Source organism: Cnephaeus nilssonii, assembly GCF_951640355.1.
Source record: "Cnephaeus nilssonii genome assembly, chromosome: 19".
Classification (NCBI taxonomy): Eukaryota; Metazoa; Chordata; class Mammalia; order Chiroptera; family Vespertilionidae; genus Cnephaeus; species Cnephaeus nilssonii.
In genome coordinates this window covers 43,476,947-43,494,215 of record NC_137090.1, presented here as the reverse complement: position 1 = coordinate 43,494,215, position 17,269 = coordinate 43,476,947, and the positions used below count along the sequence as shown (strand labels likewise).

At 47.9% G+C, this 17,269-nt stretch overlaps 1 protein-coding gene across 1 annotated transcript in view; it reads right to left on the bottom strand.

Annotated features, from left to right (window-relative positions):
• DNAH9 (dynein axonemal heavy chain 9) overlaps window positions 1-17,269 on the bottom strand; it is a gene marked incomplete at its 5' end in the record, with an annotated part of 343,516 nt that overhangs the window by 207,120 nt on the left and 119,127 nt on the right. The window contains 2 exons of the mRNA XM_079798920.1: window positions 5,805-5,909; window positions 12,617-12,773. Of these exons, the coding sequence (XP_079655046.1) occupies window positions 5,805-5,909; window positions 12,617-12,773 (262 nt within the window). The remainder of the gene's footprint in view (window positions 1-5,804; window positions 5,910-12,616; window positions 12,774-17,269) is intronic.

Below are 17,269 nucleotides of genomic sequence, written 5' to 3'. Positions count from 1 at the left end.
GGCTCTTAGCTGCTGTGTGATGGAGAGAACTCCAGCCCCTTCCCTCTGGGCTTATTCTAAGGATTAAGTTAAATAGCATCATAGAGTTTAGATGGGTGGCGTGGCTCAGCAGCTAGAGCATCAGCTCATACACAGAAGGGTGTTAGGTTTGATTCCAGTCAAGGGCACGTACCTGTGTTGCAGGTTTGGTCTCAGGCCCCTGTCAGGGTGTGTGAGGGAGGCAACCAATCTATGTGTCTCTCTCACATCGATGTTTCTCTCTCTCTTTCCTCTCTCTCTCTTTTCCCCCCTCCCTTCCACTCTCTCTGAAAATCAATGGAAAAAATATCCTCGGATGAGGATTAACAACAAGAAAAAGAGTTTTGCATATAGAAAGCACTTAAAAACAGCAGGTGACATGGAAACTGTCGATGTGCCCATCTTCACAGCTGTGGTCCTCATCTTGGTCTGACTCCTCACAGCCACCCGCTAGTCTACAGAACAGGCTGTTCTAAGCCTAGGTGATCTGTATGGAGGGTGGTGCTGTTTGGTGAGGAGAAGAAAGCCACAGTGGCAAAAGTAGGCTGGGGCCACATCCCCCAGTGTATTAGTGCCTTTCTACAGAGATTAGGCTTTTTCTTAATTGTGGTCTGGAGCCACGGGGATTTAAGCTGAAGCTTGACCTGGTCAGATCGCCATTCTAGGTCACTCTTACTAGCAGTGGGGGGAGGAGAAATGAAATTCACCCATTTATTTCCACACCTGGTGCTTTGAAAAGACATGCACACAGATGATCAACAGAAGGCGGGTGGGGGGAGTGGGAGGGACAATGGACACACTTGTTCTGCTAGCCCTGGAATGTCTCTGAGCAGTCCTAGCCTCTCAGGGTTTTGAAAGCAATACTGAAAGCTGGGGCCGGTGCAAGATTTTTTTCAATGAACCTCACACTTGGGCTGCAGGCTAACGTGGTCAGTCCTGTTACTTGTACAAATCGTGTGTGTGTGTGTGTGTGTGTGTGTGTGTGTGTGTGTGTGTGTGTGTGACAGGGGGTAGAGGGGGGAGGAGGAGGGAGCACGTGCACTGGGCAAGGCTCTCCCCAGTGCCTGAAACAGCAGTGTTTGCAGAATGCATGGCAGTTCTGCAATTAGCATTCAGCTCCTTTCCCCAAGTGAAGCTCTCATGACCGAATGTATCTGGGATCGTAACAATTAGTTTGAGACCGACCCTCCAGTGCCCAGCACACCTGCCAAACAGACCGGCTCTGCTGGTCCTCGGGCTCAGCACAGTCCTGCCACGCAGCCTCTCACCACCCTGCAAGCCAGGTGAGTACTAAAGGCTGGGTTCTCTCCTTAGACCCCGGGGCTCCCATCTGCAACATATACTGAGCCTCACTTGTTATGGCTGGGAAGGTGAGCTTAATCACCATTTACAAAGTGCTCTGATGCCTCTGGCTGGAGGCAAAAGTGAGCATCAGCCCAGCCCTTTTCTGCTGTTCCCTCTGATAACATTCCCTCCGGCAACACCAGGGCCCAGAATCCTCAAGCTCAGGGAGAATTGATGATGTAGGACCCGTGGTCTGCGCTCTTGTGTAAATTCTGCAGCCCAAGTTTGGGGCTCATCCAAAAATTTCCTTGAGAAGAGTGTTGAACAGACTGGAGGATGCGTTAGCGTTGGCCCATTGGTGCTAATGCCAGGTTCTGTTCGCCCATTTCTGCAGGACAGGTGAGCTCTAGGGCATGGCCTCACGCAGTCACAGCAACTGGGGTCCCGGGACAAGCCACCGGGAGGTAGCAGAGCTCAGGATCCTGGATGTCCCTCCGGATGCCACGGCAGGAGCAGGTGGGTGAGTGTGTGGGTTGAACTGCAGGCTCAGCAGGTGGAGGCACACACACAGGTAGGCGCAGACTGGCATACAGGGCTGCAAGGTCCACTCCTTACTCATGGGGTCTGTTTCTCCACTAACCGCTCACCATTCGGGGAGATTTTAAAGCCACAGGGAATAACAACAAAATAATAACTGACATTTGCTGAGTGCTCGATATGTTCCAGGTGCTATTTTGAGTATTTTACAGGAATTATCCCATTCAGTCCTCTTCACAGCTGTATGAGCTGGGTGGGTCCTAATTTTATAGATGAGGAAACTGAGGCAGAAGGCAGTTAGGAGACTGTATTATATTATATACTAGAGGCCCAGTGCATGAAATTCATGCACGGGGGTCCCTCAGCCCAACCTGCACCTTCTACAATCCAGGAGCTCTCAGGGAATGTCCTACTGATGACTTAGGCCCACTCCCATGGTTCTCTGCTCTCTGTGGAGCCTGGGGGTTTCGCTGCAGCCATGGAGATGAAGCCCCCATGCCCTGCTGTTGCTCTCTGCCTGCCGCCGCCATGCGCCATGTGAAGGAAGCCCCAATGCCCTGCAGTGTGCTCTGTCTGCCAGGCCTGGGGGCTTCGCCGACACCAACACACTAAGGAAGCCCCCATGCTCTGTTGTCTGGGCTCTGTCTGCGGGGCCTGGGGGTGTTCCCACCCCCACTGCGCACTAAGGAAGCCCCCAAGCCCTGCTGTCTGGGCTCTGTCTGCCGGGCCTGGGGCTTCCCCACCATCACCCTGCGAATGAAGCCCCCATGCCCTGCTGTCTGGGCTCTGTCTGCTGGGCCTGGGGGTGTTCCTGCCACCTCTGCGCTAAGGAGGCCCCCAAGCCCTGCTGTCAGAGCTCTGTTTGCCGTGTCTGGGGGAGGATCCAGCCTCGCCGCTTGGTCCCTGTGAACCCCGGCGGGGCTGACAGGCCCAGACACTGCAGCAGTGGGGCTGAGGGGACTGGGAGCTGCCATCTTGTGGCTACGGGGGCCGCCATTTTTGTCGCAGAGTGACAGTTAATTTGCATATTACTCTTTTATTAGATAGGATGATGTTGACATAGAAGAGGCTAAGGGAGGGATATTTGGAAACTATACTATTTTTGCAACTTTTCTAGAATTTAAAAATTTTTTCAAAAATGAAAAGTTAAAAGAAGAAAATAAATTTGCCAGATGTCTAGCAGTGGTAAGTGGGGCAGCCTGAGTTAAAAACCAGGAAATCCGGCCCACTTCCCCAAACACCTTCTACCAGAGCCCAGCACACCATCAAGCACAGGGTGGGCCAAAGTAGGCTTACAATTGTGAGTACACGGAACACAGAATTAATAAAGCTATTGTCATGATCATAGCCTGCATGTCTTCTTCCATGTGAACAACTGTAAACCTATGTCTGCCCACCCCTGTATATGCATTTTCAGAGGAATTGTTTTGTTCAGAAAATACTCACGTTTGTTATTATTTAGAGGCATAAGTTTCCACAAAATAAGAACAGGTGCTTTTAGCACCCATTAAACAAACAAAAAAGGAAAGCTACGTAGAAACCAGTGTCCTCAGTGGGGTGATTTCGCACCTGCCCTCCCAAGGGAACATTTGGCTGAGACTTGAGATATTTTTGTTGTCACAGCTGACGGGGAGGGCGGCCAGGGTGGTGAGCTGATGGTGTGAGTTCTCCTCCCGTTCAGCCTGCGGTTGCTCCCGTACCTATACGCGGCTCCACGTCCAGCCCGCCTGTGGCAGGGACATCATGCTGGGCAGAGGGTGCCCGTGTGGGGGGTGTGGGTGGAGACTGGCTCCTGCCAGGCCAGCTGGAGCGGGGAGGATGCTGCCTTAGCCTCTGCCCCCACCCCTTTGCTGCTGCCCTTTTCCTCAGCCCTGCACACTCGCCTAAGAAAAGTATCAGTTAGGCTAAAGGTTTCATTGTTCTTTGCCTGGACCTGAGAAAATTCAACAAAAGGCCTGTGGGGACCAAAGAGTCCAGTTTTCTTTTCCATAGTATTTACATTTTGCTTTAGAAATAAAAGCGAACGATAAGAGGAAAGGAAACCATTTTGACCGCAAAGTGTGCGGGCACGAACTGGAAGCACCAGGCCCGCGACTGCTCCCAGACCCCCACAGCGGCTGTCACTGCACAGCGTCCCTCCGCGCGCTTTGCCTGTTGAAGCAACAGGATGGGGCTCCGCTTACAGGGGGAGCACGGGAACTGGTGCGTCTCTCTAGGGACTCGGGGGCCGATGGGCAGGCTGTCAGGCTCCTGCTCAGGCCTTTGCAGCTGTCATTAAGCTCTGACTGAGGGCAGCCACTGTTCTCCCACTGCCCGCCCTCCTCAGAACCACGGCCAGGCAGGGGCTAATTTCCCTCCCAGCATCGGCAGGGGTCCCTGCTGCCCATTGAGGAAGGCAGAGTGCACATCCTGCCATCAAGGTCTTCTGTCTACTATTTGGTTGGAACCTGCCTGTTTAAACGTGCTCTTATTTTACCTCCTGTACACCAGCTCTGTGCCCAGACCTGTACCTGCTCAGTGTGGACGGGTTTAAATTCTATCTATCTATCTATCTATCTATCTATCTATCTACCTACCTACACACACCCACACACACCACACCTCTCTCTCTCTCTCTCTCTCTCTCTCTCTCTCTCTCTCTCTATATATATATATATATATATATATATATATATATATATGTGTGTGTGTGTGTGTGTGTGTGTGTGTGTATAAAATGCCCCCAAAATGCATACACACAGTTTGAATAATTATAAAGGCAGTGTTTATTAAAATACATTTCCTTTTCAAAATTGAGCTATCAGCTATTAACGTGTGTAGACATTTTTGAGACCCCTCTGTCTGTCTATATAAGGGTGGCTCATAGGGCTGGTATGAGAACATAAGACATATTAGGACAGTGGTCGGCAAAGTGCGGCTCACGAGCCACATGTGGCTCTTTGGCCCCTTGAGTGTGGCTCTTCCACAAAATACCACAGCCTGGGCGAGTCTATTTTGAAGAAGTGGCGTTAGAAGAAGTTTAAGTTTAAAAAAATTGGCTCTCAAAAGAAATGTCAATCGTTGTACGGTTGATATTTGGCTCTGTTGACTAATGAGTTTGCCGACCACTGAATTAGGAGATGATACATGACAAGTACCTGGTACAGAACAGACTTTCAGTAAAGGTGTGTGCACGTTCCCCACCCCACCCCCCTTCTGATGCTCCGCTGCCTATGAGGTCCTTGCCCAGGTTCAGATCCTCTCCATCCTTTTACAGCCTGGCTCCCAGACGGCGCGTCTAGCAGTCCTATCCCCTCATGTGAGTCAGGATTCAAGCCACTGAGCACACTAACACGTGCTCATGTCTGTCCCAGGAACCCACGTTCTGGTCCCTGTAACAGGGACCCTCCCCTGCCTCGAGCACAGCGCTCACTGTGTGGCAGGTTTAGGAAGGGCTTTCTGGGTGACTTGAAAGGCGAGCGGCAGGCTTACATAAAACCCGACCAGAACACGACTTCCGTCACCCAGTGACATTCACTCTGCAACCCTCACTCACATGTCAGTAAGCGACCTGGGCTGAGAGAGGGAGCAACTCGCCAGACTCCAGCCAGGTAACACAGAGTGGAGCTAAGCCCGGCCTGACCATTCCCAAAGCCGGCGTCCTTTCCAAGGAGCTGGCTCCGCCATCCAGGGACCCTTTCCTCACCTGGGAAACAGGTGAGCTGCTGGCCGTTAGTCCCACTTTGCAGAGGAGGAATTGGAGTCCCACAGCAGTAAATGGGTCCACCTCGATAGGGACCTGCAGGGTTCCCATGTCCTGCACTCAGGCCTGACTTAGAGGGTGGAGGAAGGGGCATGAAATGCAAGGCGGGGAGGGAGACGGAGAAGGGGAGGAGGAGAGGTTGAAAACAAGAGGATGCAGACTTCCACAGTGCAGTGCTCAGCATGGAAACCACGGGGCTTCCAGCAACTTCTGGCCCCCATACCTGTACTGCCACCACCGACAGGACCTCCACGGAGATTCGATTAAATTCATCAAAACAGCCCCAGGCACCAGTCTGAGCAAGGCCCTTGTAGATGTTGCCACAAGACTGCAATGAAACATATAAAGATTAAATGACCATCATGCCTGGCTTATCAATACACACCTAAGTCATTTTCATCCTCTTTATTATAGATACTCCCAGACCCCTACAGACCCCGGGTTAGAAACTTGTATTAAAATTTCAAGAACAATTAAATTTTTTATGGCTGTGGGTGCCAACAAAAGACACAGGATCAAACAGAACCTTTTCAAGACACTTAGAACAAAATCCTTTCCAAATGCCATCGGGCTTGCATTACTGTTGATTCTGTAGCTTTCAAAATCCCAGGAAATGAATAAAATATTTTCTTGCACCAGGCAGACAAAAGGTCTGCCACTCAGCCTTTGGCATGTGCTGATGAAAAAGGTTATGTCTGTATCTTTAAAGCCCTGCCTGAATACCCAGGTTTCCCAGGGCAACAGGAAGCTGGAGGTGGAGCCGAAGCGATAACATCTATAGAAAATAAACTGCAGGTAAGTCTTTTTAATGAGAGCCAGGAGAGAATTTCAGAGGGTAGATGTATATCTGTCCTAAAAATAAAAACCATTCTGAGCATTCTGCATGAACTAGTAAAGCATGGAGCCATATATCCGGAGAGGTTGCTGGCAGACACTCCCAGGGTCATTGGCAAGGAGCTATCCTTAAAGTGCTGGGAAAATGCAAATAGTAGGCAAGTCCCATTCGTTTACTGAGTGGGCATTGTTTGACCACCAGCTCTGCACAGCTCATGTGCTAGACTCAGGGGGCTCGGTTCCTCTAAGAACTTCTGGTCAGGTTGTGGAGATAAGGTACGCAAAGAAAACAAGTAAATGGCCACACAAGCAGCGGTTCCAGGGGACAACAGAAACCACAGATGTTACAGACGAGTTCAGAGGAGTGGGTCAAAGTGCCCTGGAATCACCAGTTTTGCCAGAGGTGAATTTCAGACACTATTACAGCAGCACTTTCCAAAGTTTATTTCATGGAAGATGCTCCTTGAAGACGAGACTCTCTGGTCAAGCAAATTTGGGAAACACACATTCTATAACCCAATTTACAACATGTATTAGCATTTTAAGAGCCCGAGAAGTCCTGCACAATTAATTCACTTCAACTGTTTTATGTGGCTGGATTTTTTATACGGATTTTTTTCTCCTTATGTGGTCCCTGGTTTTCCCAGAATGCACTCTGGCAAACATTAGTGGAAAGAACACAAGAACAGAAGTCAGAAGATCTGGGGCCTTGGCATCTGACAGAACCATATGGTACCTTCAGAGCATGCATTGGGAATGCTGGCTTAATGGGATAATAGTGTCTGTGTAGGCATAATGGAAGGGTGAGGGCTTTCCTGGCAGAGGAAAGATTACGGACAAAGAACGAGCAAAATCATGATGTTTCCACAGAAAAATAAAGGTGAATTTTAGCTGGAAAGTTGAATTACGAAAGAGGGTCATGGCTATGAAAATACTTGAATTATTAAAAGGAATCTTTGGAGGTTTGAAACAGAGAAAAATATCATTAAATCAACATTTTTAGCAGAACCAGTCTAACACTGCATATGCTAAGCTGGATGTGGGGCAGACTTTGAAAAGAGAGGGAAGAATAAACACCACCTTTTATTAAGCTCCTTGAATGAAATGATTCCTCTATTCATGCAAATGCTTACTGAGTCTGTATGATGTGGGGGGAACTGTACCAGATCATGAGGAACCAGCAGTGAACAAGGGAGACAGGGCCCCTGTTTCAAGGGGGCTTACGTTCTAGTGGCGAGAACTGACAATGACACAAAAATAAGGCCATCAGATGGTAAGTCCCACTGGAGTCTTAAATGAGGGTGATGTGGCTAGTTCAGATGGAGCAGTCGCATCTCTCTAGGAGGTACCGTAATTTCCAGGCTGGCTATTGCTATTATTATATTCATAAAGATATATGTATGTAGAACATTTGAGATATATAGTAATATCTATTATTATATTTGGGATAATGACAGCAATCTGTCAAATGTCACAAATACTTAAGTGGAAGTTCAGGAATCAAAAGCTCTGCTTTTCCACATTAACAGTGGGTTTTTAAACATGTATATTGTTGAAAGTATTACAGATGTTCCCCCCTTATCCCCCATTGACCCCCTCCACCCCACGCCTGACCTGTCCCCGTCTTCCCTGCACTATTGTCTGCCCACGGGCTATGCATATATGCATATAAGTGAAAGCATTTTTAGGCTGTGGATCCCTTTCATCAAGTGCATACCCAATATATAAAACGGAAAAAGGTAGAGTTTTCATAGGTGGATACTTGTCATTCCTGCAGTCTTCCCCCTGGGGGCCTGTACAGAACCCCAGGACTCCGCCTGGCCCTATTTTTGAACCACCCCAACTGTACAGTGGCTCTAGGCTGTGGTGTTGCCTTGCTATAAGGTGGTGAGACTCTGGGCTGGGATGAGGGCAAGAAGAATAGGGTTGAAGACCTGGAAGCGAGAGGCCTGCTGAAGGAAGAGTCAGCATTGGGGACTGAACGGAACTACAGAGGGAAGGACATGAAGCTATCAGAATATCTCAGAATTTCCACCCTGGACTGCAGAGGAAAATGAGATTATTCATATGAATGCAGGGGTGGGGAATGTCCAGCCTGAGGGCCGTATAAGGCCCTCAAAATCATTTAGTCTGGCCCTGCCAAGGCACGAGGGGTGAGTTAATTACACGATTGATCAAATATAGCAGGCTAATTTTTAAGCTGCTAAGTTTTTATGACCCACGAATGATGTTATAAATATCCAAATGGCCCTTGGCAGAAAAAAGGTTCCCCATCCCTGTATTAATGGGACGAGGAATCTGGCCGGGAGGAAGACAGGAGTCAGTAGGAACTCCCTGGGAGGAGAGTGATAACCAAGTATGAGGGGAGGGCATCCGAATGGAGACCCCCACCACCCAGGGAAGAGAGGAGGTAAAGTTGGAAGGCAGGTTAGGGCGCCGTCAGTGCCTGAGTAAAACTGGAAAACATGAAAGAGAATCAGAAACTGAAACTCAGAAGGAAGATCAGAGAGGAAGGAGAAGGTGGAAGCTTAATGTTTCAGAAATCAAGCGAGCAGGTTTCAAGGAGCGGGTGTTCTACAGGGTTGCTGCTACAGAAAGTCAACAAGAACCCGGAGAGTTTTAGGCTCCAAACCATTTGATGCTTCAGCAATAGCCTCTCTAATCTGAGGCCCAGGGGGAAAGTCTTGCTGCTGAACTATAAAGAAGACGCGAGCAGTCAAACTGCAACCGTTTCCAGAGAAAGTGGCTAATTTTACACGTTTTCCAGCCAGCACTAATAAAGCAACAACTTTCCCTTTGCCCCAAGTCTCTACACCCTTCTGTGCCTCCCTCCATCACTGCATGCCTCCTAACGGGATTCCTGTGGCAAAGAGGACTGTGAGGGTCCTTGACTATGGCCCCAACTCTCTCCGAGCCCTCCCGGCTTCACCACCCATTCCTCCTCATGTGCACTAGGTATTATTCAATTTTTAAAAAGCCTCATTCCTTCTTCTCCAGGTTTGCTACCCCATCATCTGCTCCTCACCCTCTCCGGCTTGAGTAACTGCAATGCTCTTACCACAAAGTTCCTTTCCTTCCAGTCTCCTCCTGTCTCCATTATCTCCCGCCCAAGAGGCTCCCTTGAATGCCACTTGTTCTCATCACGCTCCTACTTCTGACCTAAGCCCGCGGGCCTTTCTGCAGCCCGCCACTTCAAGGTCGGTCTCTCAGAGGCTTTGTGTCCGCCCCTCCTTATTCAACCCCATCTCCTCTCTTGTCTTGTTCCCCAACCCACTCTCTGGTACTCGGCCACTGTTCTATGCTCATTTCCAGCTTGCTCTCTGGAGATACACAAACAGAATATGTTGCCTGAGTGTCGTGAATGACATAACAGAGAGCTGCCCTGTGACGGCTCTTCCTGACCCCCTTCCTCTCTCCGTCCTAGCCGCCCACGAGGAGCGTCCAGGGGGATCAGACCCAGGGGCAGGGGAAGGACATCGACTGCACAGAGAACTGGGCTGTGCTAAATCATAACGCCCTGTTTGGCACTCCCCCAAGTGTTCAACAGCCTTGGGGCTCACACCCTCCAAGGGCTCAGCACACTCGGTGGCTCTCCCTCTACGCTGGAGCACCCAGGGCTCAGAGTTCGTGGAACACACATCCCCATTCAGGGTAATGTTGGCTGGTGTCTCCCCTAATTTCACATGTCTCTTGTCTCTCCAAATGGACTGGGTCATACCTTATCTATCTATCAATCTATCTTCTATCTATTTATCTATCTATCTATCTATCTATCTATCTATCATCTATCTATCTATCTATCTATCTATCTATCTATCTATATATCATCTATCTATCTATCATCTTCTATCTATCTATCTATCTCTATTTTTGGTATCCTCCCATGATGCCCAGCACAAGCTGAACAATGGTGATATTCACATTCACTGGATTGCTGGAGTGTGCTTTGTGCTAAAAATAGTCTGAATCGCTGGACAACAAAGGGAAGACGAGGTTGGAGAACAGTTTAGTGAGACTGGTTACCAAGGATGCTTAGTGTCCAGGAGGGGACGGGATGGCCCTCCTTTTGGGGCGCTTCACTTTGGCTACCCCCACTGATGGTACTCTGCTCTGTGTCTCGCCTAGACTTACATGGCCAAAGCTTTGCTCACTTTTCAGACAAACTGAAGATAGACTCCCCCTCTCACCATGTACCCTTAGAGCAGTGGTTCCCAACCTTCCTAATGCCGCGACCCTTTAATACAGTTTCTCATGTTGTGGTGACCCCCAACCATAAAATTATTTTCGTTGCTACTTCATAACTAATTTTGCTACTGTTAATGAATCGTAATGTAAATATCTGTGTTTTCCGATGGTCTTAGGCTCTACAGCAGCGGTTCTCAACCTGACCTGACCCACAGGTTGAGAACCGCTAGCAGGGTCACCTAAGACCATCGGAAAACACAGATATTTACATTACGATTCATAACAGTAGCAAAATTACAGTTATGAGGTAGCAACAAAAATAATTTTATGGTTGGGGGTCACCACAACATGAGGAACTGTATTAAAGGGTCGCGGCATTAGGAAGGTTGAGAACCACTGCCTTAGAGGAATCAGTGGGTCAGGATTAAGTAAAAGTTGTAAAGGAGTGACCCCTGGCTGTGGGCCAACTCATCTCTTCCCGTTTGCTAGGCCTGGCGTGACAGAAGACATCGCTGACTTTCTTTAATCAACATGCCAGGTCTTCCCATCTAAATGAGTGTGTTCTCCAGAATGTTCCTCCTGGGAGAGCACACTTATTTCAGCAATGCCGCCATTGCTCAACAATGGAAGAATCTAGAAACTTAAAATAATCTTTAAGGTGAGCTTATTTCATTAGAGGGGGAAAAAAATCTTTCTTCTTCCAGCCTGACTTCAAAGGAAACATATCTTAAAGTGTTTATCAATAAAAGCAACCATGTTAAAATTCAGAGTGTGTAGACTAAGGAAGACAGTTATTTGGGTCTGCATTCTTATTTTGTTTGCTTGCTATGAGAAAACACGGTGCTATAGATTCTACAACACTCTGCACAGCAAATTTCATATATAGGGGAGCTCACTGAAGTTACCGGAGGTGAACTGCACTTAAAGCATCTAAACGTGGTAACTGCACGAATTATCTTGCCTTCTCTAAAATTGGTTTTAAATTCAATTTATTTTGCAATCAATACACATGATTTATGCACATAAATATTTAATCTCTTCTTCATGCATTTGTCTTATTTTTTTTCTACTCTAAATTTATTTACATGCCACCCTGTTATAAAAACAATGAGACAGCAAGGCAGGATGTTATTATAGTTTTTAAAAAGGAATCTACATAAGGACCAGTCTTGAGTAGAGGTTCCTGGGTAATAGTTCCCTAATGGGTCCTTTGCTTGGCTCTGTGTCACAGAGCCTGGAGTGGCAAGTGCCTAAGTGAAGAACATTAGCCTTGCACTTGTCTTGTGTGGGCATCTCTTGCTAGGAGTAGGGAGGGGTTAATCTAGTTTGTCTTCAGAAGTCACGCCTGCCCTTACAGAATATTTTGCCCTTGTGGATACTCTGGGGGAAATGACCATTTTTACAGAAGAGCACACATATGATTTTTATGTTATTTTTATAAGACTTTATATGAGCTGCTTACTAGCCTTTCTGTGGTTCTAGGCCAAATAGGAAATTTAGACCTTTGGATATATATTTGGCTCCTTCATTTTACAGATGATGATAGGAAGACTCCAAAGGTGAAGTAAGAAAACCGTTTGTGGTTGCAAACCTCCTCAGAGGAAGCAGATTCCATGCGTGAAGTTTACAATGTCAATGAACTCCAAGACTGTCCTAGCTGGTTTGGCTCAGTGGATAGAGCGTCAGCCTGTGGACTGAGGGGTGCTGGGTTTGATTCCAGTCAAGGGCACATGCCCGGATTGAGGGCTCGATCCCCAGTAGGGGTGTGCAGGAAGCAGCTGATCAATTATTCTCATTATTGATGATTCTCTCTCTCCCTCTCCCTTCCTCTCTGAAATCAATAAAAATATATTAAAAAATAAGCAAGCTCCAGGACCAAATGAGTGTGTTCTTCCATGGAGGAGGGAGCAGAGCTCTCCGTGTTGGGTCTCTGAGCTGGCCAGGGTGGCATGGATAAGGGGTCCCTGGTTTGGACTGCTGCTCTGTTCCTAGTCCCTCCCAAAGCCAGGCCTGTACCTTGTAGTCCATCTGCTCTGAGCAGTTGAACACGTAGACCATGATGCCCAGCGCGCGGCCCAGGTCCTTGGTGGTCTCCGTCTTGCCTGTGCCTGCAGGTCCTGCTGGAGCTCCACTCATGGTCAGGTGCAGAGACTGGGTGAGAGTGATGTAGCACCTGTGAACACAGGGGCATGGGTGATGGCCAGGGCCACGGGTGCTGATGAGTAGCTCCAGCCTGGCTAGGTCCTAGTGAGAGAGAGCTGGGAGCTCAGGGGAGGCCTGGCAGCTTCCGAAAGGAAACCCTAGAGTCCACCGCATTGCTCCCCACAGCGCTGTGGGGCGGACTTTCTGAAGAATCACCTGATCATGATGCCCCCCTGAAGAGCATCAGTGGTTCCCCTCTTCCAGGCCCTTCCTGACATCGCCCTGTCTACTTCTCCAGCTCATTTCTCAGAGCTCCCCTCTCCCCAGCCCAATGCTATAAGTCTGTTCATGTACATTTATTTCACTCGCCCAGTGCTATGGTCTGAACTTTTGTCTCCCCCTAAACTCGTAAGTTGAAATCCTAACCCCTGAAGATGACAGTATTAGGAGGTGGGGCCTTTGGGAGGTGATTAGGTCAGGAAGCTGGAGCCCTCATGAGTGGGATTCGTGCCTTCATAAGAGGCTGCAGAGGGACCCCTGTCCCTGCCACCGCGTGAGGACTCGGCGAGAAGCAGCCATCTACGCGGCAGAAAGAGGGTCCTCGCCCGAACATGACCACGCTGGTACCTTGATGCTGGAATTCCCAGCCTCCAGAACTAAATGTCTGTTGTTTATAAGCTCCCTAGCTGTGGTGTTTTGCTCTAGCAGCCTGGATGGGGGAAGATACCCAGATACACGAGGGCTATGCTTGTCCCTCTCTCCTTCCCCATCAGCCCCCAAGCCTTCCAGTCTACCTGGATCAAGTTCCTCTTCAGTCTTTGCCCAGCGGATGGCTACGGACCCCTCGGGGCTCATATTTGTCTTTATGTCTCCCACTACACATCCCCAGACCTCTCAACATGGGCGAGTGAGCAGATGTGAGTTCCCCCTCAGCAGAGTTCCCACTCCACTTACAACCATTACATGCATTTAACACACGTCTTTCATGCAGGTCTTAATAAGATACATATAGGTGGGGTTACGTCTCATCATTTCATCTCCAGAGAGTAGCACATAAAGGCCCTTATGATTATTATAAATCAAAGAAACAAATTCATAAATGAATGGCTCGATCATTCAGTCTGTTTGATCCTCCTGTGACTATTTTTACTAATGAAAATAAACTCAGCTCCAAGCTTGTTTTAGACACTTAAAAAAAAAAAAGACTTGTCACCCTGGCCAGTGTGGCTCAGTTGGTTGGAGTGTCTTCCCATACACCAAAAGGTGGCGGGTTTGATCACAGTCGGGATGCATGCGGGAGGCAACTGATTGTTTCTCTCTCACATCGATATTTCTCTCTCACTCTCTCTAAAAAATAAATAAATAAATAAATAAATAATACATACATATTTCCATTTAGATGGAAATGTGCCTTTGGGTAATAAGCACATGAAAAGATGCTCAAAATCATTGGTCATTAAAAAATGTAAATTAAATCCACAATGAGATACCAGAGCACACCCATCAGGATGGCTATAATAAAAAAGGCAGACAATACCAAATATTACCAAGAATGTGCAAACATTGGAAACCTCATAAATTGCTGGTGGGAATGTGAAATGGCACAACTACTCCAGAAAACAGTTTGGCAGTTTTTTAAAAAGTAAAAATTACCATATTGTCCTAGGAATTTACCCACGGGAAATAAGAATGTATGTGCATGCAGACAAACTTAGGTAGGAATGTTCATAGCAGTATTTATAACACTAAGAAACTGGAAACAACCCAAATGTCTACCAATAGTGAATGAATAAACAAAATGTGACATAGCCAGGCAATGACCTTAAAAAAATGAAGTACTGATACATGAGGCAACAAGGATGAACCTTAAAGACATTATGCTAAGTGAAAGAAGTCAGATGCAAAAGGTTCCATGTTATGTCATTTCATTTATGAAATGTCCAGAAAACACAGAGACAGACATTAAGTCAGCAGCTGCCTGGGAGGGGTTGAGAGTGTGGACTGACTGAGAATTGGGGGAGGGCTATGTCCTAAACGAGGCTGTGATAATGGTTGTACAACCTATGAATTTACTAAAAGTCATTGAATTGTACACTTGTAATAGATAAACATTAAGGCATATATATTATACCTCAAAAAAGCTGTTTCAAATGTGCCATTGGCCCAATTTTTTATACCTAGAAAATCAATACCCGGGCTCCCAGCCTGCAGGTTGGATGGGGAGGAGCCATCTGAGGGGGCCTCTGACATGAATTCTGTTTCTGAATCTGAGATCTAGAGTTAACCCCATCCATGCAGATGGTGACTGGGTCTCCACTAGAACCAAAATGGTTTTGAAAAGACTTGAAGGGAGTTCCTGATCTCCTTTAATTAAGTGCAAAATTCCCACATTTGCTTCAGCCTTTGAGAGTGAACCCAGGAAGGCAGGTTCCCTAGGCAGAGAGGAGAGGGGTGCTGACTTTTTCTACCTGGAGCTTTCCCGTGCGATGGAATGTGTTGGCTCAGCTGACTGGGGCATGAACTACACTTAACTCCTGATTACTTGGGCTCACACAGCTGCCTCACTTTCCCCCGTAGACTCGCTCAGTCAGGCGGGCCCCAAGGCCAGGTGAGTCAGGTCCAGGTGAAAAGCTGCGTCTCCTCTCCCTGGCTCTGTCACTGTAACCAATTGGCAGTGCTTCCCTCCTCTCACGCATTCATAGTTAGACCTTCACAAAGTCCTGTGTGTAGCCTTAACCATACCTGCCCTCCTGAGCAGAGTTCTGGCTCCAGATTGGCCCCTGTGCCCTTCTCCTCTTCCAGCCTCAGGCTTCTTCTAGAACTACTGGGGGCCTGCCACAGCTCTGAACCTCCCAGGAGGAGAGCCAGCTGCCTGGACAGGTAGAGGCTGGACCCCAGGCGACGTTCCTCCCTTCTCTCTCCCTTCTTTCTGTCCCAAGGCTGCCCCCCCCCCCGCCTCCACCAGAGGGCAACCCCGGCCTCCTCTCCCCGGAACTGAGGGCTTTCCAGGAACCTGGGAGTCCAGGAGCACAGGGTTTCTCAAAAATAGAATTCTCACAGAAAACTCCAGAATCTCTCAAAAGAAATCCTCAGAACTGGGTGGCGATCTCCTTTTGGAGCATCTACCGAGCTTCTGGCCATCTTCTGAGGAAGCACTTGGGGGAAAATGCTAAAATATGCGCCTCCCCCATAATCATCGAACTCCAGAGCTGGAAGGGACTTCCCAGATCAACGAATCCAACCCCTTTATTTACAGACTAGAGGCCCGATGCATGAAATTCATGCTCAGCCCTCACAGCCCCAGCTGCCTCGCGGCCCCACAGCCCCGCCCCCTGCCCACTGGTGTTCCCGAAGGTCGTTCTGGAAGGTTGTTCCGCCGTCCGGTCTAATTAGCATATTAGCTCTTTATTATATAGGATAGTAGACTGAGGCTCAGCAAAAGAAAGTGGGCGGTTTAAGGAGTTGTAATAACTAAGGCAGGGCCATGAAATAGCTAAAGGGCTATGAGGAAAACCCAAAGAAAAGAAGGAAACAGTATTTCCCTCTCCTGCATGTGGGTCAGCATTATGCTCAGGCTCTGAGCCAGCAGAATGTCCTGTCCTTGGGGACACACGCTCCTGCTCCAAGATTCCATCTGTGTTCTTGTTAGATTGTCCATTTCTTTCATCACCTAAGCCAACTGCTTCAATATGCGCCTGTTTCCTAGTGTGGGGGAATGATGCTACAGTGGTTAGGGCAATGACTGCCGTCAGACAGACTGGTCCAACTCTTGCCTCTACGACAAAGTGTTTGTGAAACCTGCCAAAGTCATTAAACCTTAGGGCCTTAAAAATGGGTGAATGAGGTCCATTACACAGTATTTTCTTCGTACAAAGCAATTTGGATAAATTTGCTGCGTCAAAAACAATAGCAATTGTGAGAATGGCAAGTAATCTTTTAAGACGAGCACTTGTCTAACCAACTAACCTAACACGGGTCAATTCAGTTAGCTGTTTATTGGGAACACAGTCCTTTTGGTGCTGGTAGAGACCTCATAGGTTTGGCTCCTTTTCATTTTTCTAAATTTATTATTTAACATGTTTTTCTTTTTTATTTATTTCATTTTTTTAAAATATATTTTTATTGATTTCAGAGGAAGGGAAAGGGAGAGAGAGAGATAGAAATATCAATGATGAGAGAGAATCATTGACTGGCTTGCTTCCTGTATACCCCACATTGGGGATCAACCCACACTGGGGATTGAGGCCGAAGCCCAGGCATGTACCCTGATTGGGAATCAAACAATGACCTCCTGGTCCATAGGTCAATGGTCAACCACTGAGTTACACCGGCCGGGCTCCTTATTATTGACTTTAGAGAGAGAGAGGAAGGGTGAGGGAGAGAGAGAGAAACATGGATCAGCTGCCTCCTGTATACCCACTACTGGGGATCAAACTGGTAACCTGGGCATGTGCCTTGAGCAGGAATCGAACTGGCGACCTCTGGGTACATGGATGACACTCAACCAACTGAGCCACACAGGCCAGG